This window comes from Temnothorax longispinosus, chromosome 10 (assembly GCF_030848805.1).
Source record: "Temnothorax longispinosus isolate EJ_2023e chromosome 10, Tlon_JGU_v1, whole genome shotgun sequence".
NCBI classification, from domain to species: Eukaryota; Metazoa; Arthropoda; class Insecta; order Hymenoptera; family Formicidae; genus Temnothorax; species Temnothorax longispinosus.
Window position 1 is genome coordinate 18,268,341 of NC_092367.1, and position 19,453 is coordinate 18,287,793.

General features: G+C 38.2%; 2 protein-coding genes across 2 annotated transcripts; both read right to left on the minus strand.

Moving 5' to 3' along the window:
• Positions 1–663: 663 nt before the first annotated feature.
• LOC139820665 (5-hydroxytryptamine receptor 3A-like) lies at positions 664–3,895 on the minus strand. Its single transcript, XM_071791094.1, has 7 exons — positions 3,325–3,895; positions 3,189–3,233; positions 2,998–3,107; positions 2,375–2,585; positions 2,035–2,212; positions 1,621–1,773; positions 664–1,349 (listed from the first exon to the last, which is right to left on the minus strand). The coding sequence occupies exons 1-7, from the start codon at positions 3,544–3,546 to the stop codon at positions 1,006–1,008; spliced, it is 1,263 nt and encodes a 420-aa protein (XP_071647195.1). The 5' UTR covers positions 3,547–3,895; the 3' UTR covers positions 664–1,005.
• Positions 3,896–4,242: 347 nt separating this feature from the next.
• On the minus strand, positions 4,243–7,785 carry LOC139820103 (acetylcholine receptor subunit alpha-like 1). The gene is made up of 8 exons (XM_071790086.1): positions 7,639–7,785; positions 6,907–7,097; positions 6,532–6,573; positions 6,298–6,407; positions 5,760–5,970; positions 5,215–5,392; positions 4,989–5,141; positions 4,243–4,704 (listed from the first exon to the last, which is right to left on the minus strand). The coding sequence occupies exons 1-8, from the start codon at positions 7,691–7,693 to the stop codon at positions 4,352–4,354; spliced, it is 1,293 nt and encodes a 430-aa protein (XP_071646187.1). The 5' UTR covers positions 7,694–7,785; the 3' UTR covers positions 4,243–4,351.
• Positions 7,786–19,453: the final 11,668 nt, after the last annotated feature.

Sequence of the window (19,453 nt, forward strand, 5' to 3'; positions counted from 1 at the left end):
CAGTACCACCCAGTGTAAATCGAACATGCAGCGTAATTGGCAAATAAAATTTACGCTCGCGATTGCTACTCGTTCAACCGATCTTGAATCCAACCAGAGCACCGTTAGAGTGAAAAAAATCAAAGCTAGAAAAGGCATTCATGATCTAAAGTATATATACAATTACCATGCAAGTTTATTTTTGCAAACAGTTGCTTACCGATGGCTGGTGTGACGTAAGATCTATGATTTATGTCGTTATGCCGTGTTAATAAAAATGTGTAATCGATTTTTGGAAAAGTATCGTTTGAACAACATTTATATTTGTTAACAATTTTCTCTGCGTTTAAAAATTTCAAGTCCCATTCTGTGCTATTCTCGTACGAATTTATTTGTTTCTGTACATATCTTTTCGAAATGTGTACGATAGAAACGGTTGACATCTATATGTAACGAAGGTTTGTTTTACTCGCGCGTTTTGAAGATTTTTCTGGGGTGGAAATACTAAATCATGATGTATACATAGTGTAACGAAACGTTGATCGCTGCAAAGTCGAGAAATTCAGTGAGATCGTATTGAAAGTTTAACTGTAAGTATCATTCGGAAATGATCATTTATGAGACGTGATGACGCCATACATAAAAGTTAGGTATATTTTCGAGCAGTTACTTTCGCTCTACCTATATTTGCTGAGTTCTCTATTTATTATAAGATACGTAGGGTTAAGTTGCAATTGACACTGTTGTTAAATAAACAAAAACGAAGGATATTAATATAAGTGTCCAAAGCAAACTTGTTTTACAAAATAAAGATATTTATAAGAAGGAAAAAAGAAAACTATTCTATCGGCATCAGGATCCGATTTATCCAATCGATATATATCCTATAATATGTGAATATCTTAAATTTTTTACTTGTTATAAAATTACATCATTTAACAACATTATTATGATACATATATCCATAGCAACTTAATTAAAAATAAATCTATCTTCTTATATTTTAGAGAATTAGTATGTTGCATCTTAGTTCGTAGGGAAACACGTACTTAACAATACAATATAAGCGATAAGTGCACTTAGAAATGCCAACCATCCTATAAGCACTATAATATATTTCCATGGCGATGTTTTGCTATTCGATTGCACGAGGTCAGTATTGTCATCCACATCTACTTCTATTTTGGCTGTCGCGGCAGGATCTAGAATGCTGACTAAAAGAATTCGTCCAAATCGACTGCGCAAAATGGACGTCGTGCCGGCTGAGATCCACATGGGTGGCTCGGTAGTCAGTTCTTGCAGGTGTCGCAAAATACTCGTAAGGATGAGAGCGAACGTTGCTATCCCGAGAGAACTCTCGTAAAAGAAAACTGATAAAAATATATTTGTGATTTAAAATTATTTCTTTTCTCTTTGTTCCTTTCTTGTTATGCACAGCAAAACTAGGAAGTAAACTAAAAAGCTAGCTATAATAGTTAAGTTAAGCATTTAATTAAATATATATAAATTGGATAAACTAATTTTGCAGAAATTAATATTGAAATATTAATTGTTGAGAATCGAAGAATATTAAGATGGATAAATAGCGAATAGGTTTTTTTACTTGTTACTTTATTAAATTATATTTTGTTAAATACTTACGTATTTTGGGAGTGTTAATGCCGCTCTTTGGCATTTCCCAATGCACGTCTTGTATGCACAATAAATGGCAAATGAAATTGAGATTAGCAATTACCATTCGCTCGAAAGATTTCGGTTCTAGCCACAATGTCATCAGAGTCATCACCATTAGCACTGTGAACATTATGTAAAATGCAACGTATCGAAATTAATAGAAGGAGCAAGTAAATGAAGTTAATTTATTTGCTCGTTGAAAATTAAGTTACCATCTATCAGTATATATGTTAAATTTAAATTATCAACAAATTGTTTTTACAAAATTTAATCGCGAGTTTTTATCACATTGCTTTGAATAATAAAGAAAAGGATATTTTGCCATCAATAAAACAATATTAATTAATATTAATAAAAATCAATAAAATGCGCAACACGTACCTATGGTAGGTGATATGTACGCAATGCGTATGATGCCCGAATGACTCTTCAGAATAAAGTGATAGGAAAGCATTTTGACGGTCGAACCCGAATTGTATTTGTATCTATTTTCCCATCTTGTTATATAAAGTTCCACTAAATCCCACTCGACATTCTTTGAATCTATACTTGCCTGTGACTGTAATTAAATTGGCAGATTAAAAATTAAAGAAAAGAACTTATGAAAGCATTACTAAAAAATCTAACTTTTTTATACACATATTGCGCAAGTCTTGGCGCAAGTATTGCTTATCTCAGATACGAAATAAATTTGTTTTGGTGGAAAATGAACAAATTATACCACATTCTGATTGGTAACAAGCTCGATCTCGTCACCGGAATGTGACCACGATCCGAATTGTATAGTGCAATTCAGAGTTTGATATGGCCACCACGTGTTATCTGAGGTACATTTTGTAGCATACTTTGCTGCCGTGAACCATCTAACTTCCCCCGACCTCGAGACCCAACAATTTAAAATATCGTGACTCGATGTGCTTTCTCCAATTCGTCTAAACATACAAATAATTTAATAAATTCCATTTAAACTCAATATCATTCCACAATTTAGGCATAGAAATTAGGAAATGTGTCAAGATATTTTCTACATCTCAGATTTGTTTTAATTTTTCGATGTAATTTTATTGATGCTTGTTGAGATCGTGTACGTTTAGTTCTAACAATTGTAAGTGAAATAAGTTAGGAGGTGTTAATAGAAATCTTTTAATTGACGATACATTACTTGCAATATTTAGTGATATTTAGAACATATTATAATTGTAGATAAATTGAATTCGGATTCTGATATTTGAAAATTAATATATTTATACAAGAAAGATCGATATTGATATGTAATTATTACTAAGTTTAAATGTTTTCTTAATTATTAAGATATTATGGAAATGTATATTATATATTACATACTCGTTATGTATCAATACGTCAGGCACCCAAATTTGATAATCTGTTACAGGTACCCATTTGATGTCGTCAAATTCTGCAGGGTCCCACATTAAATGCGAATCATTCCATGACTGTCCAAACAAAATATTAATATAAAACTCAAATGTTATATTTAGAAACTTGTAAAGTACTATTTATATACGGAAATTTACCATTGAGATCCACGTATGCAACAGAAAAGTTTGACTTTCTATAATCTATAAAATAAATTAACAGTTTTAAATTTGGTTTTCTAGATTTTCTTTTGTAAATTACAACATATTTCTGACTAATTTGAAGTCTACTTGCATCATATTCAAAGAAGAATGGCTTCAGCCAAAAAATCACACGCGTTATGTTATTATTGTTCTGGACCGGTCTTACATCGGGATCGTACTCGCAAAGAAGATGCCTTTTTAATTTCACCATAGTTGATTTGGTCTCGGCACTGCAACTGCTGTCCGCTATCACATCGGTGCACATGATATCGAGGATAAACAGCAGGATAGGAAAGAAACCCATTCTGCCCATTTCGAATAGCTACACGACGGACGGATCTGCAACGACTGAATCGCTTAGCGATGGATTACGTGAAAGAAGAACGATAATTATACGCCCAGTGAAATGTAAAACTGCAGATCACGAAGACCGCCCCCTCAACAACAAGCTCTTATCAACAATAGAAATTGTTTTATCTTTTTTTTTAATCGTGGACATGACAAACACATTTTCCGAAAGCACAAAATTATCTTAACTATATGAATTTTTTTATTATTTTAAATTATTTTATTTATTTTAAACTTAAAGTTAGAAAATGTAGCATATATGTAATATTTATAATTTCAAAAAGAATTAAATCGAAAACCATTGTGACAATAATATTATTTAGTAGTTATATTATTACAAATATAGAACATTTTTAAGTAGATAGATAAAAATAATAGAATTAAAAAATTGTTATAATGATCCAAAAAATCGAATTTAAAACTGTAATTTATTTTTATATTAATAACATTATCTTCACTGATTTCTTATTACAACATTTTTAACAAATTTTATGTAACAATATTATTCTTTTATTTTAAATAGCTCTCCCGATACCATACTTTTTTAAATATACTTATGCAATTGTAATGAAACATCTTAAATTACATAAATTGTTTGAATAAAAGAGTATCACTAACGAAATTTAGCAAGGAAGGAATAAAAAGACGAGGTACATTTTATTTAAAAATGCAAACAATTATTTATTTTGATCTTCCACAAAATGGCAAACAGAACATATTGTTTAAAAGGATTTTAAACGTTATGGAGAACGTTTTGATTGCACCATTGATTAATTTGCTCCCGAAGGTACAAGAGTGATTAAGATGATAACATAGGTGAGGATCACACAGAAGAATGACAACCACTCAACGATAGCGGCGAAATGTCTCCAGGACGATTCTTTCATCCTCATTCCGGACTTTGGAAGATCCGAGCTGTCTTCAGCCATTATACCTCCACCTGCTATCTTAGATTCCTCGTCGTTCAAGACCAAAAATCGACCAGCCCTGTTGCTCAAGATGAACGTCGTCGTAGAAAACATCCAACTTGGCATCTCCATACTCATGTTTTGCAGTTTACGTAACAAGGCTGTCAGAATTAACGCGAATGTAGCCAATGCCAAGGAATCGCGGTAGAACAGCACTGCAGGATGAATATAAGAAATGTAACTTGTTATTTGTAATTTAAATCATGTAGTTTTGCATGTGATTCTGGTAATTGATTCTAGATTTTATTGTATCTTAATTTTTAATTCGAATACTATCTTTCATTTTATTAAATAATATTTGAACAATATTTATACTGGATAATTATTGATACGAAAAGATTTCATTTCGAAGTTATGAAATTGAAATGTCTCTTTCTTTCAGATTTAACTTAGGATATTTTTTGTCAATTATGACATTCTTTGTGGTTTTGATACTCACTTATATTAGGAGGATTAACGCCATTGTACGGCACTAACCAATGTAAATCGAACATGCAGAGTAAGTGGCAAATAAAATTTACGCTCGCGATTGCTACCCGTTCAACCGATCTTGAATCCAACCAGAGCACCGTCAGAGTGAGGAATATCAAAGCTAGAAAAGGCATTCGTGATCTAAGTATATATACAATTACCGTGCAAGTTTGTTTTTGCAAACAATTGCTTACAGATGGCTGGTGTGACGTAAGATCTATGATTTATGTCGTTATGCCGTGTCAATAAAAATGTGTAATCAATTTTTGGAAAAGTATCGTTTGGACAACATTTATATTTTTTCACTATTTTCTCTGCGTTTAACAATTTCAAGTCCCACTCTGTGCTATTCTCGTAGCCATTCATGTTTACCTGTGAAATAAATGTAGTTAGATAGTTATTTTTTTATTTTTTAATATGTGAAAATAGTTTTTAATTATGAAAATATATAAATCTATTTATAAATAAAATTTATATAAATAAAAGGAAAGAAAAATCTCAAAAATATCTTAAATTAAAACAGACAAAGAAAGATATTTTTTCTTTATTCTATATTCTAATTTAATAATTTTTAGATGAAATTTTTGCCAGCAATTTTACAATATATCGCCCGCATTAACTCAAGGTGCGTAAAGTTAATTTTATAATGCATAATTTTTCATCAAAAGTAATATTCGGAAAAAACTATGTATGGAAAAGATTTATTATTGCAGTTTTGTAAGTTAAGTAATTCACGTACTCCGGTTCCGTCTAGATGGACATCGATTTCCTCTCCTGTATGCGACCATGAGCCGAGTGTGATATTACATGTGTGCTGGTCGTGAGGCCAATAAGTATAATCAGGATCGCATTTTGAAATATATTTTACAGATGGCACGCAAATGACAGAGCCCGTATTAAAAAGCAAACATTCTGTGTCAAAAGTCGATTCATCATTCGACATATCGCCACTAAAAGAACCGAACAAGTATTTAATCGCATTTACATTACGTAATTGAATCCTAATATAAAAATAAGAATTAAAAAGTCTATCTTAAATAGCGAATAATTTATCCTAAAGATAGAGAAAATAGAAAATAAAAATCTAAATTAGAGTATAAATTTCTTTTAATTTAAAAAGATAAGATGAATCAAATCATTTTTTTAAATTATTTGTTTATATCTGATCAGATTTATTTACAAATGTTTCCTTCTCTCGCTACATGTTCTATTTTAATTTTTCTCTAATAATATTAGTGTAACGCGATTAATAACGATAATATAAAAGGATAACTTACGAGTTGTAAATATGCAAATCGGGTAACCAAATATCGTAGGATTTCACGTGAATATAAGTAATTCCATTATAATCACTCGATGTCCAGGTAAGATACGTGTCCGTCCAAGACTATTAATTAAATATCTTATTCAAATAAGAATGCCAGGTAAGATACGTGTCCGTCCAAGACTATTAATTAAATATCTTATTCAAATAAGAATGTGGTACGATAAGTAAAATATTCTAGACTCACCAATGACATCCAGCTATGAAGCGTCAGTATACCCTCCCCGGCCTGTAAATAAAATTAATTAATTTTCCTTATATACTATTTAATTGCAAAATGAACGAAAAGATGAATGTTACACTTTAGATAAAAGTAATTTATTTTTTGACATAAAATATCTATATTTTTAATTAATTTTTAAATTAAGACATGTCCTATGTCAGAAAATAAAAATTGTAATTTTGCTAAAATATAATAGTTCGAATAACAAAGTTCCCGCTAATAATCTATTCTTTTTCGAAATATTATATTTAGAATGTAACGTACTTTAGCACTATAGCTACTGACTTTACAATCACGTAATATAATTTATCACGTAATAATTTACGATAATGCACTTACGAATTCCATCATTTTCGGCATCAGTTTGAGAGTCACGTTGATAACTGTTTTATGATGGTTCGGACGGACAGTGAAATCATAATCGCAAAAGAGATACTTTTTAAGACGCAACAGCGGTGTCGTACTTTCCAAATCTTTGCACCCCCGTGTTACAACTGTGTCTGAATGTGGTGCATCATTGATAATAGAAGCTAAAAAAGAAAATATAGATTTACATTAAGATTTAATTAATATAATATCATATTTGATCAATCAAATTATTTTAATGTAAATATTACTTTTGACACTTAAAAACGGAGAGGGACTTTGAGAGTTCAACACGGTTGACGGTACACAAATCAACGTTATAGTTATTGATTTTTAATAACTAATAATATACATAATAAATCCGACGTTTCGGCTCCGCTTCGAACCATTTCAGCGCTGGGGTAACAATTAAATGAAAATGATCATGTTTTGCGGAGAGAAATAAGTAACTTCAAAATTTGATGAATTCACCAAGCCCCCTTTTTTTTACTTGTCACTTGTTAATTTCATTATCAAGAATCCCTTGTTATTTATCCAATTATTAGAATATTACTTTTTATTAGAATATTTCTTAAAAGCTTTAACGATAACAAAAATTATTTTTAAACATACTTAATTGATGACATGCGCTTAATTATTGAATGTAGAAAAATATATGTAATGAAACGCAATTATAATTATTTTACTGAAGATTATATAACGTACCAAATTGACCATGCCAAAGAATTAGGAAAAATCCGAACACTTGTATTATTCTCATCTTGATCGGAACAAGCCAACGGCTCTGATTTAACTAATCCTCTTTATAGCAGCGTAACAATCAAACGCCTCATGAAATCCGAAACTGCTGATATATTGGACGCCCCCAAGGTATCGATACTTGAGAGTTACACGACAACCAATTAAATAAAAACAATCTTGTATTATATCGAGTTCTCTTACATGTAGTATTTATTTAACGTGGAACACGAGCTTCTCAACCATGAAAGACTTAACAGCTCCCTTAATTATCTCGATTATTAATCATTAAATAAAGAGACGTATCAGACTCAACCAGACAGCTACGTACTACCGACTACCACGTAGCCACGTTTATTTTCCGACACAGCCGATAAAACATCATTGCGCGTCCGCAAAAAATTGTTAGGTTTTTATAGTTAACATCTATATTTAAAAAAAGAGTATAACAAACATATATATGCATTTGACAAGCGTAGTGTCCGCGTAGATTCGACATTCGCACACATTGACGATTTATAAATTAAAACGTATATTTCGCAAGATTTAATCGACCGAAAATGTATCGCGCGAATATTCGAAGCAGTGATGCCGCTCTTGTCGAACGTGAAGTTGGCCGCGCGGGAGACGATTCGAAGAGCCTCCGTTATATTGATGACGTTCTCCTGCGTAGTGCGTTCATTTCCGGAACACGGCCGGCACGGTACGGATCGGCTCCGGGACGAGTCGGCGTCGCGACTCATTTAATTAAGGTAAGAGTAACTTTCATTAATCTTGCATGCGTGGTTTACTGCGGTATCTATCGCGTACTATCGATTCAACGCTCGGGTACTAGTGATTTGTAAAAATACGTATTTCGCGATACTTGTTCGGTCGAAGGCACGTCGCGCGGACAAGTGACGATTGCATTTTCCAATGTCGCGAATATCCGCGGATATCTGTTAAAAATATTAGTACATCTATTCGCTAGAATGCAAAAAAACGATCGTGATCATAAGCGAGCGTATAGTATTCGGTTTTCGAAATTCGGAAAATTCGTGATCGTGAAGTTGTGAGAGCGGGATGAGTAGCGACGCCATGGCACCCTTGGCTCGGTTTGGCGCGAGAAGTTTCACGCGCGGGGGATGACGGGATGACGCGTCTCCGCCATATTGATGACGTCAGACGTTCTCCTTCACTTCCAGATCGCAACGGACGCACGGACGCGGGAAGGACCGACTCCGGAACGAGTGGCGTCGCGGAAGTTGTTCAATTGGATAAGAGTAAGCATTATTAATCTTGCATGAATTATTTAACGCAGCACCTATCTTTTCGCGGTACTTTTTGGTCGCAGGCGCGTCGTGCGGACAATCGCGGATGATCGTATTCGCTCAAAGTACAGAAATTGTATAATCGCGAAGTTAAGAGCGGGATGCGTAGTGACGCCGCGGCGAGATTTTCGGTGCAAAAAGTTGATCGCACGAGAGACGATCAAAGCGCCTCCGCTATGTTGCTCATGTTAATTACGCTACCCTTTCATTTCCAGATCGCGACAGCGGCGACAGGGCACGAGCCACATGAGACGGATCGGCTGCGAAACGAGTGGCGTCGCGAGAGTTGTTTAATTGGTAAGTGTAACCTTTATTAATTTATGCATGCATTATTTACTGCATTATTTATCGAGTAGTATCGATTCAGCGCTCGGGTGTAGATATATTTCTAAAAAATACGTATTTCGCGATACTTGTTCGGCCAAAGGCGCGTCGCATGGATAATCGCGAAAATGACATCGCGACGTCTTCAGTGCGAAAAGTTGAGCGCGCGGGAGACGAAGTGCCTTTGCCATATGTTAATTACGCTCTCCTTTTTATTTCTAGATCGCGACGGGCGCTAGACGGATCGGCTGTGGAACGAGTGGCGTCGCGACTTATTTAATTGGTAAGTAGTTACACTTAGAATATTGCACATAAATATTGCACTAAAAAAATATTTAGATCCAAAAGAATATTTATCTAAATTACTATTTATTTAGATTAAATATAATTATCATTGTTTAGGTTATTAATTTTCCTGCCAATAAAGGTATTTTTTTTTTAAATTAATATATGTATATATGTGTATATATTTTTAAATAATATATTGTTATAATATCATGAACAATGTAATAAGAAAATATATAATTGACACGTAAAAGCACAAATATATTGTACGATAAAATGGAAATGTTATCACACACTGATGAGAAAAAAATATTTAGATCAAAGAACATATTTATTTAGATTGCTGCCAATAGCTCATTTACTTAATATAATACACATATTTATTTATAATTAGATATTTCTACTTAATTTAAAGTTTTACTTAATTTAAACTAGGAAAAAAAGTTACAGTTTTACTCTTTTGAGTTAAAACATTCAATATATTATTTTCAATATATTTTAAATAAGTATAGTTTAATAACTTTAATACGTTAAAACTTTTAAGCTTTAAAACGGGTCTTTATTTTAATTTTATTAATATTTTTATAATTAAATAACCGTTAATTTCTATTTATCGTATTCTTTCTCTATGTACCTGTGCGAGTGTAGCCTCAAGTATATTAGAACACCAAATTAAATAACGTAAAATAAGTCCGAAATAAAATATCTGTCATAATTTTTTATAGCTCATCTATTTTAAGTTAACAGATCCATGAGAGAGGTTCTTTATTTACTTTTAATCCAATTATAATGATAAATAAATATACATATATCTTATACAATTTTTACAGATCCGTTATCTCATTAATAATACTTTTTGTCACTCACTAATCGACAGTGGAGTTATCAGCCACGATGATTCTCTAATATACAAACATAAAATATAATTAAAACGTTCAAAATATAATTAGTAATTCAAAAGATAATATAAATCTTATATGCATAGAATTTCTTAATGGCTTCTTTATTAAATCTATTAAAATAATATACATTTTTTAAAAAGCATCTGCACAAGAATAAATTTTTATAAAATTTTAGATTAATTTTTTTCTCTAATTATTATATTTAAATCATCAAAACAAAACGACTAATTTTAGTACAAATAAGCAATAATGCTTCAACGGCGTTTGATATCTTTCCTAGGCATCCTCAGTCTTCTCCCGGGTTCTTCCATCTGAATCCTTTTTTTTCACTCACAGCAGAGGAGTTATATACAAAATTGATCTGTAACATACGAAAATATTTAAATAAATGTAATGTCTAAAATAAATATGGATTTCTTGTTATAAGAAAAAGATAATACTTATACTTTATATATACATATTAAAAAAATATTTATAGATATATATTATATATTGCTTGCTTGTACTAATTTATAAAATATTTAATTTCGGACGAATATGGGATAGAGATTAAAAGAAACACATGTGTGTGTGTGTGCTTAAAATAAAAATAAAGAAATAATTTCTGTACGCAAGTTTTATTCGTAATTTCAATAAATTTTTAATAAAAAAATAACATCTTAATGACAATTCTTTTTTAAAATATTAACTTGTATAAAATTTAATAAGAAAAAAATCTATAGTCCTGACATAATCTAAACTATTATAAATTTTAATTATTTATAAATTATTTATAAATAGAAATATATATTAACAAGTAATATTTTATATGATGTATTTGTTGATTTTAATGTCAAGCCATTGATTATATGGATAGACTATAAAATATTGTGTAAAAATTGGCGTTTTATAGAAGTAAAAATTAGTTTAATCATATATAATATTGTATCTCACATATATATATATAGATAAATTAGATGTATTATTACATATCAGATGAATATACAGCATTATTAAAATATGTATTACTTGTTTTTATAAGAGAGATAATGCTTCTATTTATACACACATTCAAAAAGTATTTATAAATATAAAGGAAACACACGCCTAACTCATTTAATACTTATTCTTTTCTCTATAAGAGAATAGTCTTTATTTTTATTTTACATATATAAATATATTATACTAATTCTTTTTGTAAAAAAGAAATCTGTAGAAAAGCTTCATATTTTTAAAATGTCAATATTTTATTTTCAACTTTATTGCAACTTTCTTTTTTATTCTTTTTTTATTTATCTCAGCAACTTTAATGTAATCAAGAATCAATTACTTCCATAATCCTTTTTTTATATCTATATAATTATTTATCTTTATTAATTGTAAGATATAACTCTAAATATAAATATTTTTTTCTATTGTCTGAGATCCTATTGTCTAAGAAAGAAAAACTTTAATCTTTGACATACTTTTAAGTTAAAAGATTCAATATATTATTTTTATTAACTACTTTGAGCTCCGTTTTAATTTGTGAACGTTATAATTGTACGTTAATTACAAATAACCGAATTAAACCTTATATTTATGTTACAGAACCATCATAGCTGATAATACGTAGCTGACATTTTCACACTCCACCATCAGTCGGTGAGTAACATTTAGTAACAGTAAAATTTAGTGTTTATATAGTAATCATTTTTTGAAATGATTGCCGTGATACGTCACGCCTGTTTCGTGAATGTTTAACAATCTGCGTATATCTCGCGTCGCGTAAAAGTTATGTAGCGGCGCGGCCGGCAGTCACGATTCTTCGTTGTGCATATTAATAATGTAGTTATACTTTCGCGAGATTTACGAGTTTGATACCATACGTACTGTGCATGAGTGCAATATTTAATTTCAATAGTGTATCTTCGATGAACCAAGTGCGTGCTTTTATTAACCGTCCGCTCGACTTGCGTAGTATCGCATCAAGTTGCCGACACCTTGAAACATTTCGTCGCGTTAACGTAACGGGCGGTGATGAACGCGGAACGAATCGGGGCAATCGGCGTCGCGACTCCTTTGCAAATTTGCAAAAAAAATTGTTATCTAGCTGCTTTTGTATTACAGAGTAAAGATACTTCCTTCCCATGGGTACGACCTTGGCGAGGTTGGAAGGCTCAGTACCCAGTACGAGGATTTTACCCAAGCAAAACTCTTGTTCTGCTTGGGTAAAAATTCAAAGACGGGGAAGCTAACGTACCCTCGTCCGCCGAATTAATTGAATAAACGAACCGCAGCCGGTTCGTCGCGTTTGCTTCGGGAGTGCCGTTCAAGTAATCGGACTAACGGACTTTTTTTAAACGGGAGTGCCGTACAGTATCGCGCGAGAAAGACTTTTAATGAAATTTTGAAATTAGTCCGCGCGCGATTGTAGTTTATTATCCGCGAGTGTTTCTCGCGAGTGTCCTGTGCGGCAGGAGGAGGCCTGACGTTCTGAGAGGAGGTGGAGGTCTGGGAGAGACATCGGGCCCCGGCAGAGCAACTTTAGGGTGAGTATCATCTCTTATGTGCATAATATAATTCTCATTTATTTTACTTGTTTTATCTCGATAAGTTAAGAATTAGAGAAAGAGAAATTATCTACAATTTTATTCTTGTAAAGAACTTTTTCGGTAAATAGATAATTATATCGCTAAATATTTTATTGAAAGACAAATTAGAGACGCGTAAGAATTATTTTTTGAAATATTGATCATTTTGAACGCTTCTTTAATATGAATTTTATGTTTATATGTTTACAGTATCACCGTAGCTACGCGGCCGACTAACTCCGCCCGTTGCGCATCGGATCGGTGAGTCAGTGAGAAACTTTTATTGAGGTAGCGAATCTACGAATAATCAAATATAGAGCAAAAATATTTGTTGATATATATCTCAAATTACAATAATTTATAATATAAAAATATTACATTTCGTAGATCCGTTGCCTTAAAATGGATGGGCTACAATTGATTATGGCAAATATTTAATCTTGGAATCATTTGCTTATTGTTGTATTTATTGATTGTTATTGATTTATTGTGCCAGTATGCTTGAGGAAATACTCGCACACTTCGCACGCACCGAGCTCGCGAAGAGCTCATCAAATTATGTTAACAAAACTGCCGCGTTCTATATAAATTACTTTAAATAAAATTTTTTAATATTTACATAAATTAAATTTTTAAAATTTTATTATATTGATCAATTCTACTTAAAACTAAAGTTAGTAAATATTTTATTACTTAATCTCGCATTTATTTATAAATATTTTAGATACACACAAGAGAAAAATAATACTCTAATAATTAAAGTAATGATTTTTTAAATACAAAAATTTTTAGATTTTTTTAAAGAATTATTTTTGTAACATCTTTTTTTAAATAAAAGATATAAGAATAAGTAAAATATTGTGTTAGATGTTATAAGAAAAAAATATTTGTAGATAGGAAAAAATTATGAGTTATAGTTAGGATGTGTTTTATCCATTTATTTCCTTCCATATCTATATTTAACTAAGATCAAATATTATGTAAATCGATGCAAGGAAGCATGATACAGATATATATAAAATTTATTTCATAGAAAACGTGATAATAATTATTTATTACTAAAATTTATTTTAACAAAGCATCGATTGTACTCTAATTTTTTGTAGCCTATCCATCTATTTTTTATTGAAAAATTGGCTTTATGCCAGATAAAGTCAAGTAACATGACGTGAGATTCTAAATATTCTGTCGAGAAACGCTGAACATTTTTTAATTATTTTAGAATTGATGATATAATTCAATTATTCAGTTTTGCAATAATATATCAATAATCATAAAATAAAGATTTGCATATATTATTTAATTATTTAATTATAACAATGCAGTTATTGATTAATTATAATATTCAATTATAATATCAATTGTGCGGGAAGTTTCTTTTTTCGGATCTCACGTCATTTTATTCTGTACATCTTATTTGATATATTTTCGAGATGCATACCGCATGAGCAACATGCATCGACCAGATCAAAGAGAAGAGAAAAATTCCTTCCATTGTCGTATCATTATTATTGCCGAAAGATAATATATTACGTTCGATTCGAATTACGCGCGAGTATCGATTGTATCAAAAAATGTACAAGAGATGTTAATTTACCAAAAAATATTAATTTATAAAATGACTGCACAAGGTTGATAAAAAATATTTCGCATCTTTGTGTTTTCGCGGACGGTTTTCGCGGTCGGTTTTTTGAGAAATTTTTCATTATTAATTTTTTAATTTTATCTACATAATATAAATTTTAACTTTTTATGGGATATAATTAAGATATTTATATAGGTATGTATAACGCAATATTCATAGAACGCGAAGTAAAATTTTTTTCTGTACTTGATTACATTTCTAAATTAAAAGAATGGATCACACAAAGAAATGGACAATCAATATTTTCAAGTAAATAACGGAATTAAAAATATTTTTTCGTAGAATAGCGCGTCGCGCGGGGTGCGTGTGTCTGCGGATCGACACCCACCACCCTGAGAGTGTTTAGGCGATTAGGTCGTCGCGTCGCGCGGGGTGCGTGTGTCTGCGTATCGACATCCACCACCCTGAGAGTGTTTAGGCGATTAGGTCGTCGCGTCGCGCGGGGTGGTGTGTCTGCGGATCGACATCCACCACCCTGAGAGTGTTTAGGCGATTAGGTCGTCGCGTCGCGCGGGGGTGTGTCTGCGGATCGACATCCACCACCCTGAGAGTGTTTAGGCGATTAGGTCGTCGCGTCGCGCGGGGTGAGTGTGTCTGCGGATCGACATCCACCACCCTGAGAGTGTTTAGGCGATTAGGTCGTCGCGTCGCGCGGGGTGCGTGTGTCTGCGGATCGACATCCACCACCCTGAGAGTGTTTAGGCGATTAGGTCGTCGCGCGGGGTGCGTGTGTCTGCGGATCGACATCCACCACCCTGAGAGTGTTTAGGCGATTAGGTCGTCGCGTCGCGCGGGGTGCGTGTGTCTGCGGATCGACATCCACCACCCTGAGAGTGTTTAGGCGATTAGGTCGTCGCGTCGCGCGGGGTGCGTGTGTCTGCGGATCGACATCCACCACCCTGAGAGTGTTTAGGCGATTAGGTCGTCGCGTCGCGCGGGGTGCGTGTGTCTGCGGATCGACATCCACCACCCTGAGAGTGTTTAGGCGATTAGGTCGTCGCGTCGCGCGGGGTGCGTGTGTCTGCGGATCGACATCCACCACCCTGAGAGTGTTTAGGCGATTAGGTCGTCGCGCGGGGTGCGTGTGTCTGCGGATCGACATCCACCACCCTGAGAGTGTTTAGGCGATTAGGTCGTCGCGTCGCGCGGGGTGCGTGTGTCTGCGGATCGACATCCACCACCCTGAGAGTGTTTAGGCGATTAGGTCGTCGCGTCGCGCGGGGTGCGTGTGTCTGCGGATCGACATCCACCACCCTGAGAGTGTTTAGGCGATTAGGTCGTCGCGCGCGGGGGTGCGTGTGTCTGCGGATCGACATCCACCACCCTGAGAGTGTTTAGGCGATTAGGTCGTCGCGTCGCGCGGGGTGCGTGTGTCTGCGGATCGACATCCACCACCCTGAGAGTGTTTAGGCGATTAGGTCGTCGCGTCGCGCGGGGTGAGTGTGTCTGCGGATCGACATCCACCACCCTGAGAGTGTTTAGGCGATTAGGTCGTCGCGTCGCGCGGGGTGCGTGTGTCTGCGGATCGACATCCACCACCCTGAGAGTGTTTAGGCGATTAGGTCGTCGCGTCGCGCGGGGTGGTGTGTCTGCGGATCGACATCCACCACCCTGAGAGTGTTTAGGCGATTAGGTCGTCGCGTCGCGCGGGGTGCGTGTGTCTGCGGATCGACATCCACCACCCTGAGAGTGTTTAGGCGATTAGGTCGTCGCGTCGCGCGGGGTGCGTGTGTCTGCGGATCGACATCCACCACCCTGAGAGTGTTTAGGCGATTAGGTCGTCGCGTCGCGCGGGGTGCGTGTGTCTGCGGATCGACATCCACCACCCTGAGAGTGTTTAGGCGATTAGGTCGTCGCGTCGCGCGGGGTGCGTGTGTCTGCGGATCGACATCCACCACCCTGAGAGTGTTTAGGCGATTAGGTCGTCGCGTCGCGCGGGGTGCGTGTGTCTGCGGATCGACATCCACCACCCTGAGAGTGTTTAGGCGATTAGGTCGTCGCGTCGCGCGGGGTGAGTGTGTCTGCGGATCGACATCCACCACCCTGAGAGTGTTTAGGCGATTAGGTCGTCGCGTCGCGCGGGGTGGTGTGTCTGCGGATCGACATCCACCACCCTGAGAGTGTTTAGGCGATTAGGTCGTCGCGTCGCGCGGGGTGCGTGTGTCTGCGGATCGACATCCACCACCCTGAGAGTGTTTAGGCGATTAGGTCGTCGCGTCGCGCGGGGTGGTGTGTCTGCGGATCGACATCCACCACCCTGAGAGTGTTTAGGCGATTAGGTCGTCGCGTCGCGCGGGGTGCGTGTGTCTGCGGATCGACATCCACCACCCTGAGAGTGTTTAGGCGATTAGGTCGTCGCGTCGCGCGGGGTGCGTGTGTCTGCGGATCGACATCCACCACCCTGAGAGTGTTTAGGCGATTAGGTCGTCGCGTCGCGCGGGGTGCGTGTGTCTGCGGATCGACATCCACCACCCTGAGAGTGTTTAGGCGATTAGGTCGTCGCGTCGCGCGGGGTGCGTGTGTCTGCGGATCGACATCCACCACCCTGAGAGTGTTTAGGCGATTAGGTCGTCGCGTCGCGCGGGGTGGTGTGTCTGCGGATCGACATCCACCACCCTGAGAGTGTTTAGGCGATTAGGTCGTCGCGTCGCGCGGGGTGCGTGTGTCTGCGGATCGACATCCACCACCCTGAGAGTGTTTAGGCGATTAGGTCGTCGCGTCGCGCGGGGTGCGTGTGTCTGCGGATCGACATCCACCACCCTGAGAGTGTTTAGGCGATTAGGTCGTCGCGTCGCGCGGGGTGCGTGTGTCTGCGGATCGACATCCACCACCCTGAGAGTGTTTAGGCGATTAGGTCGTCGCGTCGCGCGGGGTGCGTGTGTCTGCGGATCGACATCCACCACCCTGAGAGTGTTTAGGCGATTAGGTCGTCGCGTCGCGCGGGGTGCGTGTGTCTGCGGATCGACATCCACCACCCTGAGAGTGTTTAGGCGATTAGTCGTCGCGTCGCGCGGGGTGCGTGTGTCTGCGGATCGACATCCACCACCCTGAGAGTGTTTAGGCGATTAGGTCGTCGCGTCGCGGGGGTGGTGTGTCTGCGGATCGACATCCACCACCCTGAGAGTGTTTAGGCGATTAGGTCGTCGCGTCGCGCGGGGTGCGTGTGTCTGCGGATCGACATCCACCACCCTGAGAGTGTTTAGGCGATTAGGTCGTCGCGTCGCGCGGGGTGCGTGTGTCTGCGGATCGACATCCACCACCCTGAGAGTGTTTAGGCGATTAGGTCGTCGCGTCGCGCGGGGTGCGTGTGTCTGCGGATCGACATCCACCACCCTGAGAGTGTTTAGGCGATTAGGTCGTCGCGTCGCGCGGGGTGCGTGTGTCTGCGGATCGACATCCACCACCCTGAGAGTGTTTAGGCGATTAGGTCGTCGCGTCGCGCGGGGTGAGTGTGTCTGCGGATCGACATCCACCACCCTGAGAGTGTTTAGGCGATTAGGTCGTCGCGTCGCGCGGGGTGCGTGTGTCTGCGGATCGACATCCACCACCCTGAGAGTGTTTAGGCGATTAGGTCGTCGCGTCGCGCGGGGTGAGTGTGTCTGCGGATCGACATCCACCACCCTGAGAGTGTTTAGGCGATTAGGTCGTCGCGTCGCGCGGGGTGCGTGTGTCTGCGGATCGACATCCACCACCCTGAGAGTGTTTAGGCGATTAGGTCGTCGCGTCGCGCGGGGTGCGTGTGTCTGCGGATCGACATCCACCACCCTGAGAGTGTTTAGGCGATTAGGTCGTCGCGTCGCGCGGGGTGGTGTGTCTGCGGATCGACATCCACCACCCTGAGAGTGTTTAGGCGATTAGGTCGTCGCGTCGCGCGGGGTGCGTGTGTCTGCGGATCGACATCCACCACCCTGAGAGTGTTTAGGCGATTAGGTCGTCGCGTCGCGCGGGGTGCGTGTGTCTGCGGATCGACATCCACCACCCTGAGAGTGTTTAGGCGATTAGGTCGTCGCGTCGCGCGGGGTGAGTGTGTCTGCGGATCGACATCCACCACCCTGAGAGTGTTTAGGCGATTAGGTCGTCGCGTCGCGCGGGGTGCGTGTGTCTGCGGATCGACATCCACCACCCTGAGAGTGTTTAGGCGATTAGGTCGTCGCGTCGCGCGGGGTGCGTGTGTCTGCGGATCGACATCCACCACCCTGAGAGTGTTTAGGCGATTAGGTCGTCGCGTCGCGCGGGGTGCGTGTGTCTGCGGATCGACATCCACCACCCTGAGAGTGTTTAGGCGATTAGGTCGTCGCGTCGCGCGGGGTGCGTGTGTCTGCGGATCGACATCCACCACCCTGAGAGTGTTTAGGCGATTAGGTCGTCGCGTCGCGGGGGTGGTGTGTCTGCGGATCGACATCCACCACCCTGAGAGTGTTTAGGCGATTAGGTCGTCGCGTCGCGCGGGGTGCGTGTGTCTGCGGATCGACATCCACCACCCTGAGAGTGTTTAGGCGATTAGGTCGTCGCGTCGCGCGGGGTGAGTGTGTCTGCGGATCGACATCCACCACCCTGAGAGTGTTTAGGCGATTAGGTCGTCGCGTCGCGCGGGGTGCGTGTGTCTGCGGATCGACATCCACCACCCTGAGAGTGTTTAGGCGATTAGGTCGTCGTCGCGCGGGTGGGTGTGTCTGCGGATCGACATCCACCACCCTGAGAGTGTTTAGGCGATTAGGTCGTCGCGTCGCGCGGGGTGAGTGTGTCTGCGGATCGACATCCACC